The sequence below is a fragment of the Stegodyphus dumicola genome, chromosome 1 (genome assembly GCF_044657685.1).
Source record: "Stegodyphus dumicola isolate Sdum_Otavi_A_Nest chromosome 1, ASM4465768v1".
In the NCBI taxonomy this organism is placed as follows: Eukaryota; Metazoa; Arthropoda; class Arachnida; order Araneae; family Eresidae; genus Stegodyphus; species Stegodyphus dumicola.
In genome coordinates, this window is record NC_140768.1 from 187,831,077 (window position 1) to 187,852,094 (window position 21,018).

At 31.8% G+C, this 21,018-nt stretch overlaps 1 protein-coding gene across 27 annotated transcripts in view; it reads right to left on the reverse strand.

The window, feature by feature from the left end:
- Positions 1-21,018, reverse strand: part of trol (terribly reduced optic lobes) — a 743,500-nt gene that overhangs the window by 70,186 nt on the left and 652,296 nt on the right. For all 27 annotated transcript variants that reach the window (XM_085823935.1, XM_085823887.1, XM_085823928.1 and 24 more), the window contains 5 exons: positions 20,418-20,566; positions 15,597-15,714; positions 11,712-11,892; positions 7,822-7,919; positions 4,445-4,717 (listed from right to left, as the gene is read on the reverse strand). In XM_085823935.1, coding sequence (XP_085680061.1) covers positions 4,445-4,717; positions 7,822-7,919; positions 11,712-11,892; positions 15,597-15,714; positions 20,418-20,566 — 819 coding nt within the window. The remainder of the gene's footprint in view (positions 1-4,444; positions 4,718-7,821; positions 7,920-11,711; positions 11,893-15,596; positions 15,715-20,417; positions 20,567-21,018) is intronic.

Consider the following 21,018-nt stretch of genomic DNA (forward strand, 5'->3'; position numbering starts at 1 on the left):
CCCAAGACTGCAGTGACTACACCATTTGGTCTCGAGTACTTAGATATGCCATTTGGCCTTCGCAATGCTGGCCAAACATTTCAGCGTTTCATACACCAAGTACTGTCTGGCCTCGATTTCTGCATCCCATATTTTGATGATATCCTGGTTGCATCTACAGATGCGGAAGAACATTTTCAACATCTGCGTCAGATTTTCACTTGCCTTAAAGATCATGGATTAAAACTAAATCCATCCAAATATGTACTTGGTCAACCCTCAGTTTCCTTTCTTGGATGTCTTATCACCCAGAATGGAGTCAAACCTTTACCGGAAAGAGTCAAAGCAATTAACGACCTATCTCAGCCCAAAACCATCTCTGAATTGAAGCATTTTCTAGCAATGTTAAATTTCTACTGACGCTTTCTGCCAAATGCCGCAAAAACACAAGCCTGCCTACATAAGTTTCTGAAGAATAGGAAAAAAAAAAAATCAACGAGCTGTCCCTTGGACTGAATCTGCATCTGCAGCATTCGTGCAATGCAAACACGATCTGGCAAATGCAGCCACACTTTCTTATCACTCATCTAGTGATCAGCTCTCTATAATGGTAGATGTATCTGACATGGCCATAGGAGCAGTGCTTCAAGCCTGCTCCTATGGCCTAAAGGCCTATGGCCTCCTATGGTTCCTATGGCCACTAAAGGACTTTGCCCAATGGCATTCTTCCCCAGAAAACTTACTACTGCAGAAAGGAAATACAGCACATATGACAGGGAGCTACTTGCGTGTACTGTGCTGTTAAATACTTCCGGCACAACTTGGAAGGACACGACTTCATCATTTTCACCGATCATCGACCATTAACCTTCGCTTTTAGAAAAAACTCTGACTCATGTTCTCCTCGTCAGCTTCGACATCTGGGTTTCATCGCCCAGTTTAGTACAGATATCAGATATGTCTCTGGTACTGATAATTGTGTCGCTGATGCCTTGTCTCGGGTAAACAATATCAACCTCACTACCCCAGATTTCTCTGAAATTGCAAAAGCTCAATTGCATGATGAGGAACTCAAGAACTTAATCTCAAATCCACAAACCTCCTTTCAGTTACGACTGCTGCACATTGATCCAACACTTAAAATTTACTGTGACATAGAGAACAATAGAATACGTCCCTATATTCCTGTCAATTTTAGACGTGAAGTGTTTAATGCCTTGCACAATTTGGTACATCCTGGAATCCGTGCCACCAAAAAGCTGAACGCAGACAGATTTGTCTGGCCAGCAATGAATCAAGACATCACAGAATGGACTCGTTCATGTATTAGATGTCAACGGTGTAAAGTATCCCGTCACACTCACAGCCCCATTCAACAATTTAACCTTCCAGCAAGACGCTTTGATCATGTGCACTTAGACTTGGTTGGCCCATTGCCTCCTTCAAATGGTTACACTTACCTCCTCACTTGTATTGATCTGTACACAAGATGGCCTGAAGCCATTCCTATTGAAAATATATCAGCTGAAACTGTAGCTCGAGCATTCATCTCCCAGTGGCTTTCAAGATTTGGCATGCCTACCACCATCACTACTGACCAAGGCCGACAATTTCAATGTCACTTGTTCACATCCCTCACATCTCTTCTTGGCATTCGCCATATTCGCACAACACCATACCATCCATCTGGAAATGGGATGGTGGAACGCTTTCACCGATCTTTCAAACAAGGTCTGAAGTGCCACAGTAGCACACACTGGACAGAAGCCTTACCCCTAGTCTTGCTTAGTCTTCGCATAGCATTCAAAGAAGACATTGGTAGCACTTGTGCTGAAATGTTATATGGTGCAACCCTCCGTCTGCCAGGTGAATTCTTTCACCCAGAATCTACTCCAGTTATCGACCCTCCAACATTCCTTCAACGTTTGTGAGACCATGAGCAATATCTCGCCAACCCCAGCATCTTCGCATAACCAGCCAAGCTATTTTGTACATCCTGCGCTTGAGACATCTTCGCACGTATTCGTGCGCAACGATGCAATTAAGCCAACTTTAACACCTTCATATGATGGTCCATTCAAAGTTGTCAAACGAACACCGAAACATTTCACCATCATCTGCAATGGAAAACAATCAGTGATTGGAATTGATCGTCTCAAACCAGCATTTCTAATGCAAGATCCAACAACTTCCTCATCAACATCACTCCCGGAAGAAAGCCTACATCCCGTTAAAGAGCAACCTAAAACTACCAGATCTGGAAGAAAGGTTAAATTACCCCAAAGTACTTATAACGTACCGATGGTACTTGGGGGGGGGGAAGTACTGTGGCGTTCCGACAGATACTTCAACTTCTATTCATGAGATGGCGCCACGTGTAAAATCCAGTTCTTAATCGGAGCAGCAAAGCGACGTCATTACTCACTCAGACTTCTCGTCAGACAACTGTACGCGACGGTAGCATGAACTGTGTTCCGAGCTCTGCGTTGATCTCTGCAATGTAATTTAAATTGTAATTTAGTACTTAATATATTCTTTTGTTATAGGAGATTGTCTACTCTTATTTTCTTTAATTATACCATGCATTAAGCACACGACCACCAAAAATATTTCTATCAAATTTATTATCATCATCATTGGATGTTTTTATATACTGAATTGTATTTTGTGAAACAACACTATTTCACAGTCGCTATCCGAATCATCATTAGATAACACACAATCAGGTAAAAAATGAACATCACCAGCAGAATTTTCAAGACTATCCTCACTTAAATCACTCAATTCGCCCAAATTATTCATATATCTAGCAATTTCATCTTGGGTTAGTATACGCTTTTTGGCCATGTCAAAATGGTAACCAAAGACCAATGTTGCAGACCTGCAACATATAATTAAAATCAAATTTCTTTCAAAATTTTTCTATTAGAAAATCAAAATTTCTTTTAAATGAACATAAAATGTTTAAACTTCTTACCTGGTAATTTTTTTTTTTTTTTTTTTTTTTTTGTCAATAAACAAGAGGAAGCATCAAATATAATGGATTCTTTTTAAAGCAAACACACAGTTCTTGAGGAATCAGAGATTTTTATAATTGTTGCGATTTCTGGGGAAAATGTGCTACTATCTAGTGACAAATTTAGCATGTATTTCATTGCAGTAACCTTTTTTTCTTAGATAAGTGATTTGTAGGTAATTAAAAAAATATTGAGTCTGTTAAATTAAAATAAATCATATGTTGCAGAAATGCAACAGTGGGAAGTTAAGGGTTAAGGAACAACGCAATCTGCAACGTTAACTGAAATAGATTATTAGATAATTTTAGACATTAAACGTGCATGCGTAAACATATTATGCACATGCGCAGAAAGTTTGTAGCTTTGAGGTCCGGATTATAGATAATTCCGGATTATGGACATCCGGATTAAAGATTTAGTCCGTTATACATTAAACGTACATGCGTAAACGCATTATGCGTTTAGGAATGCGTAGAAAGTTTGTAGCTTTGAGGTGTGGATTATAGATCATTCCAGATTATGGACGTCCGTTTTAATGACTTTTGACTGTATTAAGATTATGGGTACAGCATTGATCAAATAATTTCCAGAAACATTTTGAATGCGAACAGTGCAAAAACAAATTCTTGCATAACAACTGCAGACAATCAACTCTTTTGTCTACCTGAAATGATATGAATATGTTTCAATTTATATGTACATTAAATTAGTTGAATTTTGTCATTTTGAAGGATGATTTTCTCATTGCTCTCCTTTTCTCCTTCAAAAGAGTCATAGACCAACATGATCATATTAAATGGTACCTATTGTACAGCAGGCTATATTGAAAGATAATTTATTTCTTTTATTTTAAATTTCCTCCAATAGAAACAAAAATAAAACTGAAGTAATTATTTATTAAAGTGCAAGTATTCTTATCAATAGATAACATATAAAGGTAAACAATAAAAATTTAATAAAGACTACCTTATTTATAAAGCTTAATATAAAAGAGTCCAGTAGGATGATGCTGTATGGCTCTAATGGCCAGAAAAAGTTACATCCAGTTCATCTAAAATCTTCATGACAACTTTTGAAATTTGTATTTGAACTATTTTTGAGTTAAAATAACTAACTGATATCCCCCTACCCAAACTGTTTCTTGAAGTTATGTAATTTTAATGCTTCCATGAGTACATTACTTTTCATCTCATCAAACAATGTGCTTTTAAAGTAACTCACTAGGTCAGCATTACACAGCTTTGAAATATGCATAATATCAGTAGCAAACCTTTTAGATAAGGTAAAACTTTTCTGGATAGGGCAATAATCAGTAGGAACCCTTATATAAGAAGGAATCTAAAAACAACATCTAAAATTTCCTTAATATCTGCAATAGAAACTACTAATAAAATTATATATTTTATGTTAACAATATTAATTTATCAGATATAATTACATAAACTCACCAATCAGTTGAATACGTTCTTCGGTAACACCTGCTGTATTTTGAGCTTGGCAGATATATACTCCAGAATCCTGCTGAGACACTCTTCGAATTTCTAGGATAGCCTGTCCATCTTCAGCTCTTTCAGCAGGAGTATATGAAGCGAAAGGCTTGTCAAGTCTTTTCCAAGAAACAGAAGGTCTTGGATCACCTTCAGAAAAGCATTCAAACCGGATGGTTTCTCCTGGTCGCACACGATATGGATTTGCTTGTATTATACGTACAACTGGTGCACCTGTAAATCAGCGGAAACATTTCTCTAAATTTCATAATCTAATACCTTTATTCTTAATTTAAATCATTTAAAATATGAAACTATCAAACTATGAAAGTGACTCATGTTGAATATCTAAATAACAAGAATCTCAGAAGATCCAGATAATTTAAAAATCTAAAGAACTGAAAACTCTTACTTTTGATACATTTTTTTCAAGCAATTAATAGTCAGAATGGCCCAAAATACATACTTTAACAAACCTTATTTACGGGCATTTTTAAAGTTAAATCAAATTAAAGCAATATATAGTATGAATACTTAAACCCTTATCACATATGATATTTGTTGCCGGAACAAAACGTTTGGTGGAACAGTTCTGAGAAACGCTCTTTGGCGAAATAGGGTTACCATCTTCACTTGGTAAACAGGTTGAAAGCCAAACAAGAATCAGTTATGGCTCAGATTGGTGAAAGTGATGTTTCCTTTCAAGTGATGTTTGCTTCTTCGTGTTGTTTTGTATCGCTCACACTCTTTTTGTTTTAAACTTTATTGTTAGTAATGGAAGATAATAGAAAGGTGATTGCTATCAAGTTAATCACTTTGATCGCCACTCTGGCACTTCAAGTAACAGATAAACACACTTCTGCTTATAGCAATCAATTACATCAGTAATAGCCAAATTCTGTATACACCAAGAATAGTTTAAAACGTGTGCTGGATAAGTCTATTTATCAGACATTACTTAGGTGTATTTTCTGTTGTGTGCATTCCAATCAAAATTTGATGGCTCACTGGAAAATTTGTGACCTGGTGAAAGCATTTTCTTGACTAACTTTATGGCTCATAATTACTGTTTTGTCCATTCAAATAAACAAACAGACAAAAAAAAATGCTCATCAATTATTTTTCAACTGATTATTACATATCCATAATAATTTGAAAAGAACTGAATGCTGCCAATTACATGATCATTATATGAATTAAAAGTAACTTCAAATAAACTTTTTGGCAATGTTCATTTTTGTATTCATACATACACACACACACACACACATATATATATATATAAACAACTAATAAGTCATACATTTACATACAGATAGAGAAATGAGATGGTTTAGACATATATATATATATATATATATATATATATACAGACAATTAATAAGTCATATATTTACATACAGATAGAGAGATGAGATGGTTTAGAAGTTGTTAATATATATTTATTAGTATTAATATAAAGAATAAGATTTATATTAATGAATGTATATACAAATGTTTTTCATCATGCATAATAATAAATCCATAAATTTCCAATGTTTCAATATGTAGCATTTATAATAAAAGTATAGTTTCTAATGTATTTATAATCCAATAAGTATTTCATTAATAACATGAAATAGCCGCGCATATATAAACGGATTTTAAAAATTATTCAACTTAAATTTAAGAAATAAAATTCTATTATATAACAGTGATAATACACGATCAGCACAAAATATGACAAATTTGGCAAACTTTTGGCGACAAACAATTTGTAAACAAATCCAAACTGCAAGAACGTCGTAAAATACTGTCAACTCTGAAATTTCCACGATTATATATTTAATGAATATATAAACATTTTAAAACTGACTCAGGCAGTTATATTACAACAAAACAGGAATAATTAAATTGGCCTCTATTTCCACCGCCCATGACTTCACAGTGAGAGCCATCGCCATATTGAAAGTTACCCGTGATCCTTCAGAAGCAGAACTTTCGTCTGATTGGTTGAACATTCGAGGAACACGTCTCCAGCCGGAACATTTTTGGAAAAGTTTTAAAATGTTGCTCGTAGCCAAGACATGTTCCTCCTAGCTAGACGAAACATTTCCCGGAAGCCTCCCCCTTAAAGCAGTGCTACTAGAATCTCATTTCTCGGAATTGTCCCACGTAGCCGCGCGTGTCCCCTAGAAGTGATAGCCTCTTTAGTGTTACCATAGAACTGCAAAAGTACGATTTTCATTAAAGAAGTTAAAAAAATTTAAAGTAGCATTTTGGTTTTTTTTTCTTTTTTGTGTGCATGCGTGTGCGCACGTGCATTATAAAAAAGAAAGAGTGCTAACCCAACATTTTAAGATTATTTAAAACGAGCAAAGAAATTAAATTGGCACATGCAGCAATCTGACTAGATATTTTAAATTACACACCTTAAATGGTAGTTGATTGCAGTAAGAAATGTCTAGATGTTATATAGTAACTATTTTGTGAATCTGCTGCCATTTCATAAGTGATTTATATTCATGTTTCGATGTCAGCATACATTTAAATTTATAACTCTTGTGTACAGATTTTTAAACTGTTTGTATAATTTTTCTTCCAACATTAATTTTAGTTGAAGTTAAAATAATTTGTTTCTAGGTTATATTGAAGTACACTATATAAATTAATAAAATAATCATTGTTTAATTGCAATAAATTAAAAATAGAAACACAGTTATGCATTTAATTTAAGGGTCTAAAGTAAAAAATAATTTCTTTGTTTTACTTTAGTTGGTACAAAAAACAGCTATGTATTTTGATAAATAAGAAAAAAATTATTGTTTTATTTTACCAAAATATTTGTTTCATATTTTGTTTTATAGAGATAAAAAATATTCAATCCTTTTATTGCAACAAAAATAAAGTACAATAAACAAAACACAAAAACTCTCATTTGCATCGCTAATAAATACACATATGACCTTAAAAAAAGATAAACATTAATAAAATTAACATATATGATAACATAATAAATTAATTAATAAAATTAACATATATGAATGGTCCCAGTTAATTTGAGTATAGATAATTCAAGTGTACGGAAGATTTAACCACTGACATTAAATAAAGTAATGAAAACATGGACAAGAAATATTTTTATACATAAACATGTAAATTAGAATTGTTAGTTCATCATGGAGAACTCACAGAACCACAGATGTTATTGTAATGGTTAAGTAATCTTGTGGGTCTTCATGTATAAAAAATTACATCTTTTTCATGCAATTTATGGACAAAGTACTTCTCAAAATAAATAAATTCATAATAATTTACTTATTAATAATAGAAATAAATTACTTATTAGTAATATTTACCTTGGATCTGAAGAACTGCTTTTGCAGTAACTCTACCACCGGAATTTTCAGCAGTGCAAATGTATGTTCCTTCTTCATCACCAGTAACCCTGTTAAACCTGCAGAGAGAAAAAGAAAATCAGAACATTATATCATTACATTATACATTAATACAGGAGTTTGCATTATATAGAAGTTTTGAATTCCTAAAGGATGCCAGTTCATGAAGAAAGGTTTAGGAAACTGTCTAATACAATGAAAATCGTTTAACATGAAACTGAGAGGACTGAAATATTTTTTTCATGTTAAAAGAATTCATGTTATTACATAGATATGCATATATACATGTATTTAATAAAAATTAATAGAACAAAAAACATCCACAAGAACTTTCTAAAATTTAATAATAAATTTTCAAATTTTTTGAAAAACAAAACACTTAAGTTTTTGGAAAATAATCTGATATTTTTCTTTGCACTATGTTTTTTAGCATCAGATTGTCAAAAAATGGTTCAACGTCATCCATTTTATTAATCGTTTCACCATTGGAATCCACATATAAATAACTGCGAATACTTCTCATGATGTTCCTCATTTCAGATGATGTGGTAACAGGAGCTGTATTATTCCTTTCATTTCCATCATCAGAATCTGCATCAATGAGGCTTTTTTAGCTTTGAATAAACTCCAAAACATCCATAATTGGGGGCGGTACACACATTATCATCATCTACTGCAACAAATTGTTCTGATGATATAGTAGGACAGTCCAATAATACAGAAACTTCCTCAAACATTTCATTAAGCGTTGGCTCAGTTTCAACATCTTCCTCCTCCATTTCTTTTGGAATTTGATTCTTTTGAGAATCCTGCATGACAAAAGCAATTTTTAATTGTCCTTGGAGTCACTGAATTCTGTGCAGAGTGCAACATATGAAGAGCATCTAATAAATTGATTGAGAAATCTTCATTTGCTTCAGTTGCGAGTAAATATTTTCAAAGCAATTCCTTTTGGTAGAAAAAGTTCACGTTTTGCATAATCCCTTGATCCCAAGGCTGCAAGACACTTGTTGTATTCGAAGGCAAAAAGATAAGCTTTATAGCTTTCAATACAATGTTGGGGTGAGCCGGGCAGTAACCAATTATCATTGTAACCTTACACTTTTCTCGTAAGAACCACTCATCTAACTTTATGATCCAATCGGTGAACATCATAAGCTACCATCATTGCCCTTTTGTTTGCTGTATATCTGACCAGCAATGTTCTTACATTTTTAAAACAACGTGATTTCAAACTTTTGCCAATAACAAATAGGAGTAGTTTTTCAGAACCATCCAAATTGCATCCTACCAATACCATAATTCGTTCTTTAGATAGTTTCCGCTCTGAACACTATTGTCCCTTAAATGATAAAGTTTTATTGGGTAAGCAGCTGTAAAATAATCCAATTTTTTCCATGTTGAAAACATCTTTCGCTTCATATTCTTCAAGTATTGAAGGCAACGTAGACTGAAACCAATTTGCTGTCATGGTCGTTACGCTTGATTAGCTTCACCGCAAACATTTTTTAGTACTATGCTATTTCTTTTCTTGAAACATTCCTGGATTTGCAGAAAATATAATACCCATTCGTTTAGCAAGTTCATTGCTTCTTTCTAGCATTAAAGGTCCTGATATGGGAGTATTTTGAGATCTCGCTTGTTTGAACCAAACAAGTAAAGACGTTTTTAAATCCTCGTGCTGGGCCGTTCTCATCCGATTTCGCTGTGGCTCAAACTTACTCCATTCAAACATTTCTGTAATTTGCTGTTTTTTTAAATTATTGTTGATAATTTAAAATTAGCAAAGTCTTTAGAGATTTGCATTTTTCATCAACAGCCTTAAAAAGCTCCATCTTCATTTTAAGCGATATAACAGTTTGCTTCCCCCTTGAGCTCTTTGCCATTGCACTCATAAAAAAATTATTCTAAAATAGGAAAGAAAAAAAGTGAACCAAAATCTCTGATTTTTACTCAAACTGCGATGCACTTGTCACCGAATTCCAAAGCCAAATAATGACAGATGAGATGTTTTTGTGTTACGCTTGTAGGGGTGGAGGGTGAAGTAGCTTAGATAAACAAAAATTGGCTCATATCACAGGCTATTCCAAGGGTATTTCAAGGCCAAGTTAGCCTCCTTTCTAAGAAACATGTGAAACCACCTCTCTTTCATTTCCCACCCCTCTTAAATCCTGCCTGTGTGGCTGGTGTTTTAAATATTTTGTTCATTCCTGAAGCAAAATCTTTTCCTGTTAAGGGATTTTCGCTTTGTGTTAAGAGTTAAAATGCATGAAAATACATAGTAGTTTGTCGGGATCACTGCATTATTTCATAGTAACTGATATTTCATTTTAACGTTTTTGCATTAAACATATTTCAAAATATGTTGAAATATGCAGTACAACCAGTGAAACAAATGTTAACTCGGTTACCTAAAACCAGATTGCGAAAACATTACCTTTCTATGTTACTGATGTGGCTTTCACAGGTCCTGCTTACATGAAATCTGGAAATGTCATTCAGAAATCATGCATCATATTGTTTATATATACTGTTACACAAGTGTTACATCTAGAGCTCATTTTCAATATGTCTGCAAATAAATTTATTTTGGCTCACCAAGGTTTCCTTTTAAGATCAGGGAACCATCACACCTTTTATTTAGATAACACAAAGACATTCAAAATATGCTGACAAAGATTTACAGTATTTTTACAGCATAATTAAAGGAGCAGACTTTCAAAATTTTCTAGCAACTGAGGTTTGATTTGGAAATTTATTGCTGAGCTTGCACAGTGATGGAGAGGATTCTATGGATAACTCATAAAAGCATTAAGAAACCATTTAAAAAGATCAACTGAATTTTTAAGAATTTATGATTACACAGAAGTCGAAAATATTGTGAATAGACAACCTTTGACCTATGTTTACAATGATTTACATGAATCTGAACCACTTAAAGCAGCTAATTTTCTATTGATCATACATTAAGTTGAATATGCATAAAACTTTGCTGAGGTTCTGAATACTTCTCTAACAAGAGAAAGTCTAATCAAACAAAAAAATATCAGATAACATTTATAAAACAGATTTCGAAAAAATGGAAAATCCAGTACCCTCTGGATTTAAGAAATGCTCATTTCTTCCATACACCTAAAACTAAGGGGAAAAAAATGCAAATTGATATACCCCCTTGATATATCAGACTGAAAATTAACTAATTTAGTAACTTTTTTAATATTCTTCATGTTTACATGAATATTAAAAAATTGCAAATTGATATACCCCCTTGATATATCAGACTGACAATTAACTAATTTAGTAACTTTTTTAATATTCTTCATGTTTACATGCATAACTATTAGTTAATTAGCTGAATTAATATTTATAATTTACTGTTTATAAGTCAATTTTATATTTACTTTTTGAGTAACTTTTAAATTGTTATGCTGTTAACTATGTTTGTTAATTTTATAGTTTCCCTTTTCCTGTTTATGTTTACATCAGGTAAATGTACTTGATACTGATATGTAAGTTGCTTTCTTACATTTGAATTCTTTTTGTATGTTGAAATAAGCATTGAGAAACTCCACAGATGACTGATTTGTATCATCATTGGAGGGCACTTCTTTTCTTTAAAAAAAGAATGTTAGTTTTGTTTATGAAGTTAAAGTGTAAAGAACCACCAATGGTTTCTGAACCTGTTTTGAAATAAATAATTATTTTGTAATCTTGCTTGTCTTTTATCAATATTATATCTATGATCAGTCTATTAAATAACAAATAACTGTTTTACATACTAACATACTTACATATGTAACAAAAAATTTAATTTCAGATAAAACTAGTGGAAATTATTAAAACTTGCATACCTAATTACTCCACCATTCAGAATTTCTGTGCTGCTTGTGAAAGGGCTGCCATCTGCTCTGATCCATTCCACAGTGGGAGTAGGGATACCTGCAGTGACTCTGCATTGGAATAAGGTGCTTCCACCACGTAAGACTACTTGAGTAGCTTCAGGATATAATTCAATGGCTGGCACTTCTCTTCCTGAAATCAAAAGCATAAATCTTTTTACATCATTTACAGTCAAGGGCTTTAGTTATCAGTACATGCATGTAAATTAGCGGAGAACTGAATACCAACTCATGCATGCTTTAAGAAATTCTTGCACGCATATCAAGCTTGAATTATCTAAACCAATAAATGGTTTCACATAATTTTTACTTAAAGATGACTTATTTTAAAAAGAGAAGCACACAAAAGCTATTTGTTTACTCTGTTTTAACCATAAGCGCAAAAAGGAATAGGAATCTGAGAAATATAATTTTATTCACTAACCACCAGCTTTTTTGGAGGACTTTAAGTAAATACCTTCATTTCACAAAGACATTACAATGACAAATGCCCATTTGCCACCGTATGAAAAATGCTCAGAATTTGACGTAGCTTAAATTTGACATAGTACTATAATTTGACCTAGCTTAAAATGATTAAAACTAGGTGAAGTTACTCCTCCCAGCTGCATACATCAATCATTTGCACTTATTCCTCAGACAAATGCGGTATTGATGGGAAAGTATCTCTACAGGTTCTATGATTTTTCTTTAGGTAAGTAAAATTCAAGATACACGGGAGAAATTTTTGGTGTAGCACCAGGGTGCCTGGGTTGAAGACCTACCCCTTATCCAATAGCATGAGTAGTTTTCGAATGATACCCATAAAATAAATGAAAAGGAGATATTAAGAATGAGCTTTTTTTAAAATAGATTCTTAAATAATTAGATGAACAAAGTAGAATGGTAAATATGGGTCATGCAAAAAACTCAAAAGGTCATGAAAATGCTATCTGCAATAGCTAAGGACTGTCAAGGTGGTGAAAAACCCCTCAAGCTAAAAATTGATTCATATATGAGAAAGAATAAGTGCAAATCTTAATATATTGCCTCAATTTCTTGGACATATTTGAAGATGCGCAGATGTTTTCTTACAGACATCACGAAAAATGTTCTAGGCTATATATATATGGCTTTGCCAATCTGAGGGTTTTATATTTAAAAACTTTTCTGGAAGACATAACCAAAAAAATTATTATAATTTACAGAGTCGTAGCTAGGGTTTTCAGTGCCCAGGGGCAACTGCAGATTTTGCGCCCACACTGCTTGCCAAGGTAGGAAAACATTTAATTCTAAAATGTCGTAACATCAGTTTGGCGCCCCTTGGATTCTGCGCCCGGGGACAGATGCCCCCCTTTTAAATATTGAAAATCCAATTGCAATTAAATTGATTCAGAATGAGATTTTTAATGGAAAAAATAAAAGAACTGAAGTAAGATGCTGTTTTTTCTTTAACAAATTTTAAAATGGTAATATCATTTTAGTTTTTGTAACTTCTGATAACAGCAAAAGACTCAGGTAAACTGAAATTTAATAAATTAAGAGTTTTGTAGTGCATTAAAAGTGTTATTAAACTAAGCAATAAACATTTTTTGCTGACTAGAAAAATAAACTATTAAAACACAAACTAAAATATAAAAGTAACTTTTTGAATTTAATACAGGAAATAAAAATTAAAGGAAGATACAGAGAAGTGATTTCCATTTATGCAATTATTTACAAATGATTTGCAACAGTAACAACATAAGTGGTTAAGGTTCCAATCTTGTCACTTTTATGTAAAAAATATTTTGGTTTCATACTCTTATATGATGTTATTGTGTTATATACATTAAAAATATACTTTAGATATAAATGAATAAATACAAAGTAAAAAGCAGTTCAAAATCGATTTTTCTCTGTCGTTGATTTAAAAAAAAAATATTATTTGGGTACTAAATACTATAGATCATTGAACTAAATGTTATGTTGAAATGAAGCAAACTTATTCTTCACTTAATTTTATGGCAGTTACTTTCGAATTTCTTCTAAGATTTATAATCCAAGTAATTCAATGCTTTTTCCCTTTTACGAATTATTAATTTTTACTATACCATATTAATGTTACAATAGAAGTTTTTCCAAGTTATTTTTATTAATATTCATCTGTTTAAATTAATGCTTTGGATAATTTGTGGTTAAATTAAGAATATTTTAAATTTCAGCCCTTTTTAATACAATTACAGATACGAAACACACTCATGATTTTACTGCTTGCAACGTTTAAAAACGTAAACACGTTGCATTGACAGTAATGCAAATTCTGCAAAAGATGGAGACAGGTGCTACTCCTCGGATTACAGCAGAATCACATGGAATTGCGATACAATTGTGTATGATATACAGAAAAATAAAGAAAAGCTGTTGAAATTCTACAGCAACAGTGATTCTAACACCGGAAATCTTTGCATGAGGTGAAATCGGCAAACCTCGATGCTGCGTATATATAATACAATGAATAATATAATCAATTTATATATGCAATAATAATTTAATGCATATAATAAGTTATTGCAATAATGTATATAATAATTTAATTAAATGTATCTAATACGCCTCATTTATTCTACACTTTTAGTCTAAATATTATGATTTATCTTTTCTGTCCAGAAATCCACACAACCTCTGGTCCCAAGCTTTGCGGATTTATGGATTTCTCCTGTATTATAATAGGTAGAATATATTTTCTTTTTCAAAACTTTTGTTGATTTAATGTTACATATTTTAAAAACTAGCTCTTCTTTTTAAATTTTCTTATTTTATGTATATATATTTAGATCAAATTTTCATTTATTAATTCTTTATAAGTTGGATTACTTTTGCTTTACATGCTTTTTACTTTAACTAAAAATTGTTAGATTTTTAAGCTTTATTGCTTTACGATTTTGATCATAAGATTTATTAACATTTTTATCTCAGCTTGCATAATTTGAAAATTTACATATACTAGATTGCTTTGATTTGCATCTCTTGTTTTTTTGTCTTCGCCAGTTTAAAATAATACTTTTATGACTTTTTTTATTTGTTGATGTTTTTGATGCTATAATTTTGCAATTATTACTTTGGTTTATTAATGCTAAAACCCACTTATGTTGACTGCTTTTCTGAAATTATTTCAAGTTTTACACTTTATGTCTTTATTGGTTAAGAGACGGGCTGATATTTTATTTCTTTCAATGCACCAATTACTTGATGATGATTCAGTAAAAGATGCAAATTTTATACTTCATTTTTTAGTTTTGGTATGTTTTGCCTCTTTTTTTTCTTGCAGTGTTTGCACTGTGCTCCTGGTTTTGGGTTTTTCACACGGTTTATTCCAACTGAATATGGGATGAATTTTAAACTGTATTATGTATTTTAATTTATTTTGCATATATGTATTCACAGCATAAGTTTGCTATCAATAGGGTGCCTATATACTTTCATCGCCATTAAGATATTATGCAAGTGCCTGATACAGTCTAGTTGATTTTGACTGACTGATTTTAGAAAATGAATAATCCCTCTGCAATTCAAATAATGTTCTTTTCAGTATATTAAAAATCATATATCCATCAAAAAGAAATGCAAATTTTACTGCTGTTTTAACAGTCGTCCAGGATTTCAAAAAATGAAAATAACAATGTTCTTTTGTTAAATAATATGATTTTAGACTTTTAAAAGACATTAACATTTTTACAGATAATATCTCTCACTAGAAGTATAATACATTAATGTTTTAATACAACAAAAACAATGAACAGGTAAACGGAATTTTTAAAGTAAGTAAAAAAGATTTTAAAGTACGGTAAGTTAAAAAAGTGTTAACAAAACACATACTTTCAACTTCCACTATAGCAGAAGCTTGAGCTGACCCATCTCTATTTTCAGCTCGACAAACATATAGACCTCTGTCTTCAACAGTAACATCTGATATATATAAATTATCATCTTCAATCTATAAGAGGAAAAAAAAAAACTTTCCAGTCTGAAATTTCATTATAGGTCTTTTGTTAAACTTCTCACACATATTGCTATCAATGCAAATAAAGAAAATAACTAACAAAAGTATTTTCAAGATACTGAGATATATAAATACTTAATTGTAATTGATATAATAGTATTAACTGCAACATATTTCCTGATTACAGATATTGATCATCTGATATTGAATACTGAATACAACAAGTATTCACTATCATCGTATACTGAAAGACAGTTATTGACTACTTTTATATAACTTGATTTATATAATACTGAGATACTGATGCATTTAAGAAAATAATTACATAAAAAATTACTTCAATAAAAACCAGTCTATGATTCTATAACAACAGTGATTTAATACTTATACTGTTATTTAAATATTTATTCAAACATGACACCAAATGTACACTGGTGTTCCTGTTAAAGTCCTTAGGCATTTCTGGGAACTTTTCTAATTTTCTCCATTACATTGTCATTTGTCAGGAATTTCTGCCTTCCTAAAGCTTGCTTTAGCTCACCAAAAACTGTGAAATCACAGGGTAAAAGGAAGAGGAGATTGAGGAATACAGTAAAGGAAAGAGCAATAACTGAAGTATGGTGAAAGACTTCCTAGTTGATTTTTCTTAGTAAATATTGTGGCATTTAGCATATGAAATTCAATATTATTATGAAGAAGAATGCCAAGTGAAAACTTCCCAGTTCTGTTGATCTGATCATTATTGCAAGGATGTCAATGCTGCCCTAAAACACTGTGCATTTACTATAGCTCTGCTCATGAAGTTAGCAAATGGTGGTGATTTTCCAGATCAAAGAAGAATTATCAACATAACCTTATTCTGTCACTAATGTAACTTATGTTGAATTTTCTGGGTAGAGAAGAATCTGAAAGTTTCCACCAGACAAACTGGCATTTTTATTTCAATTCAAAATGCTTCATTGTAGCAACTATCCATGGCAGGATTTGTGATCCTCTTCTGTGGCATATTGTTGCAGATACCAAGATGCATTGCCATACAACAAGCCTTTTCTTCTCCATTAAACTGTGAAACACTTTGATTAAGGAACATACTTTACATAAGTCTAATTTCTTTGCAACCATCTCATGAACAAATCTAATGCTTAAAGTAGATAACATCAGCAATTTTCTCTGTTGTTATGCATCTATCATGGTGAATAATCTGATTTATTTTTGCACAATGGCATCCTGGCATGCTTTACAATATCATAATACTGGTTGTTTGACAAAAGTGATCATCAAATCCTTTTTCCCCCCATTCATTTACCATTTGAGTGATGTGCAATTCTCTCCATGATTGATTAGTTCTGCATCTTCTGCTTATTTCAACATATAGCTAAACTTTCTCTCAGATCTTATACTTGTATCGGACTTTCCTCTCCACACTGTAACTTCTTAGACACTTGGCCTGGAATATTTATTTCTCAGCATAGTTTTCACCTCTTTCTTTATTAATGCACCTTACACACACATTATATATATATATATATATATCAATGGCATACCATCAATGGACTCGAGACCTAGGCTAGACTCTAACATTTGATGTAATAATTCTCCCACATATATATTACCTAACATTCAAATGCATAAAAGAGACATAATTTTACCTCCTCAAGAGACCCACACCATTCAAGAATAATCAGGTTTTCACTTATAATGAGAGGAGATCAAACTGCATTTGCTCTATGAGAAGAATCAGCTTGCTTTCACCAGTTCCCATGGCTACTGTACACAAACTATTAATTATTGGTGGTTGATAACACTAAATTTTAATTTTCTTTTAAGAAAAATTAATTTAACATTTAGCACTGTATGTTTGCTTGTCTTCATGAAAGCATTCTTACGATACATGAAATAATTCAAAGTAAAGTATACTAATACAGCAATTCTATGTTTAAACTATGGAGAGGGAAGTGGGAGAAAAAGCTAGCTGTTATACAAGAGATAATTACAAAGAATGTGCAAATAACCTCAGATAATCTGTTTTATCTGAGGTTATTACAAAAATATTTTTTTTTTTTTTTTTTTTTTTTTTTTTTTATGATCACATTCATGAAATTCACATTCTCCCATAATGGCCTACCAAATGTCAAATGCTGGGTGAAAAAGACCAGCATTTGAGGATATTTGTGCCAGAGATGATGGAATATAGTGTGTGCAGAAACTATCCAGCAAAATGGGTTACGTGCATAAACATCCTGTGAACTGTGTATGAACTATCACATTCTTGTGGGGTTGAACAGTAACTTTGCACCAAATCCTAGCTAGCCAGTTTTCTTATTTAATTACAATAGTTTAGTTAATAAAGTAATATAGTTTAAATTTTGTATTGTGCTGTCCGTTTACATTATATTAATTCAGGAAGGAGGGAGAGAAGACCGAAATAATTTTAATGAATGCCAATGACTGTAGATGGTGACGGCTTAAAAAATGCATAATTATGTAGTAGAAAGCCACCACATTTTACTTCTGTATAAAATAATTCTTAAGACACATATTTTGATTTACACATCATTATGAGTGCAATCTGCACTCCACATCTTTGAGAGTTTACATTTTAAGAAATATAATGAATAATAGAGATAGAAGTGAACTGGAAAGTGTGACACATCATCTACCTTTAGCAGGTCTACATTATTAATATATATATATATATCCAGTAGATTAATAATTTTCTGTAAAATTTTCAAGAACGAGAGGGAGGAAGAAATTTCTTTGATGTAATACTGTTTTATCCTTTCCTGTTTCACCCCAGCTCGAAATGGCATTGTTACATCCACTGCCTTCCCTTACTGATTCTCTCTTTCCTGTTTCATTTGATTTTTGATAAAGGGAACTGAATCACTTTATGATAAAGGAAACATTTGTTTTCATCAATTAAAAAGGTTTAGACAAGATGACCCTTACTACTTTGACCTGACTAAGCCTTTGACTAATATTTATAATTATTTCTTTCAGACAAATTATTCTGAGCAAAATAATGGATTTCAGGCATGTTAAAGTAATTTGTTTCTGAATCTAGTTACATTTCTGTTAGAGTGTTCTTTTTTTTTAATTTAGTTTAATTTTTTAAATTTCCTGTACTTTTAAAGCAGTGAACCTGCGGTTCTATTGCAAGAAAATAAAAATGTAACAAATGTATAGTTAAGATTAATGTATGTGGTTTGCAAAACATACAGTGTGATTAAAAAAGGGTGCTTCATACTTAGATATTACAGCAACATAACTGTAATGTTTTTCCCCAGTCAGCTGTTATATAAGCTCCCACACCATTTCTGAATGTTTTACTTATTTCCCTGCTGTCTTGCTGTAATAACGAGCATTGCCGTTTTCTCTGTGTTGTCAATTGTGTAAAGATGTGCTAAGCTATACAGAATTGTGGGGTGAATATCACACCCACAATAATGTGTGAATGAGAATATGTCATAGGGCTTTTAATATTTTAATTAACCATTTATTATAATTTATACTTTTACTGTCACTTCTTTCCATTTCCATGCCAAAATGTAAATTAGCTCGAGTGTATTTAAACTGAGGTTTTTACACTGGAAGACAGAGCATGTTCTGCCTCTCAAGTCTACATTACTAAGTTGTTGCTAGCTCAGATAAGATTTGTAGTCTTCAAACTTGCATTATAATTGTTGATATTTGAATATCTTCACAGGTTAGGTTTGTGAGCGATATTCACATTAAATTGAATTATGTAGCCGTTAGCTACTAGTTACTTGAATTTAAGTTTTACATTTGACTGTTATTTTAAGTTAACTCACCGTAAGTGTTGGTTGAGTTGAGTTGTAAGCACCAGGTGTGTCCTCTGTTCTCCTTTAGTTTTAATAAAAGGGCCTTTTACACCCTTCTCAAGACTTATTATTTTAGATTTATTAATAATCTGCTTAACTTCTACCAAGAGTTCGGATGCTAATTGCTAATTGCTAGACGTACCAAACTCTAAAATATACTCCAAGAACTAATTGTCCTACAATAAATTATGTCTTGTCTCCAACCGCATTTGCCTATAAATGTCATCTTTGAATCAATGCAGGAAAACCTTCACCAAATTGTTTGCAACTATAGCTCATTCTTCCAGAAACCATACACACACACACACACACACACACACACACATATATATATACATACTTGTCTGTTTTATGTGTGCATGCATATCTATATCTATATATATATATATATAGTTCACTTAAACTAATTTTTTCTCTTTCTAAACTTGCAAGTTTAAATTTCAAGGAAATATATTTATTGACTATACTTGAATCTTATGACTGGTAATTTTTCATAAATTCTTTTAAGAGACTCTAAAAATACTTGAAATAAAAGTCACAACATTGAATATATTCAATAGAAAAAACATAGCTTTTTCCTATCCACTTCAAATATACTTCTGAAGTCCTTTAGGTACAAATATATAAGAAAGCATAAAGAATATTTTTTTCTGGAATTTTATGATTTTTGATTTAGAAGTAATACATTAGTTTTGAAAATTATTTTGATTATTTTATAACAATGTTAGCAGTCAAGATTCAGATGTGTCTGTGTGTGTCAGACCTTTTCAGATTTTAATCTTAAAAATCAATATTTATTCTCATATTAAATTTCACTTAGAGGCAAAAATAGCATACAACCATTTTGACACATACCCTATGGCGATTAGAGAGATCCGCACCAACTTTACTCCAGCTAACAGTTGGTTTAGGTATTCCACTAACAATACATCTAAGCTCTCCAGAAGAGCCTTGCATAATAGTTTGTCTTTCTGGTTCTACACGAGCAGTAGGTGGACTACGACCTTTAAAAATTGATAGGAATAAACATTATTATTCTTTCCATACATAAGATGAATACAAAATATTATTTTTTAAATAAACAATGAAATTTTAAAAAAATGCTATTCATATTTCATTTGATAAATAAGATGCAAAGTACAAAGCAATATACTCATTTGTCTGTAATAAATCATTGTAAAATAATAATTCTACACAAACTTGCAATATTATTTTCAAACGTTGAATCGACAACAATGATGCAAAAACATTTGCCCTTAAAGTTAATGAGAATAAAGAGAAATTGACCATGTCTATGGACTAGTACCACTGTGCAGAAAAGACACTGGGGGTGTAAATTCTTTACTGTGAAGAAGACTTCTATTGATTAAATGATATTTTTTTAATTTAAGAAAATATATCAAAATTTATAAAAATATAATTCTGTATGCAGTCAAGAAAAAAATAATTACACACC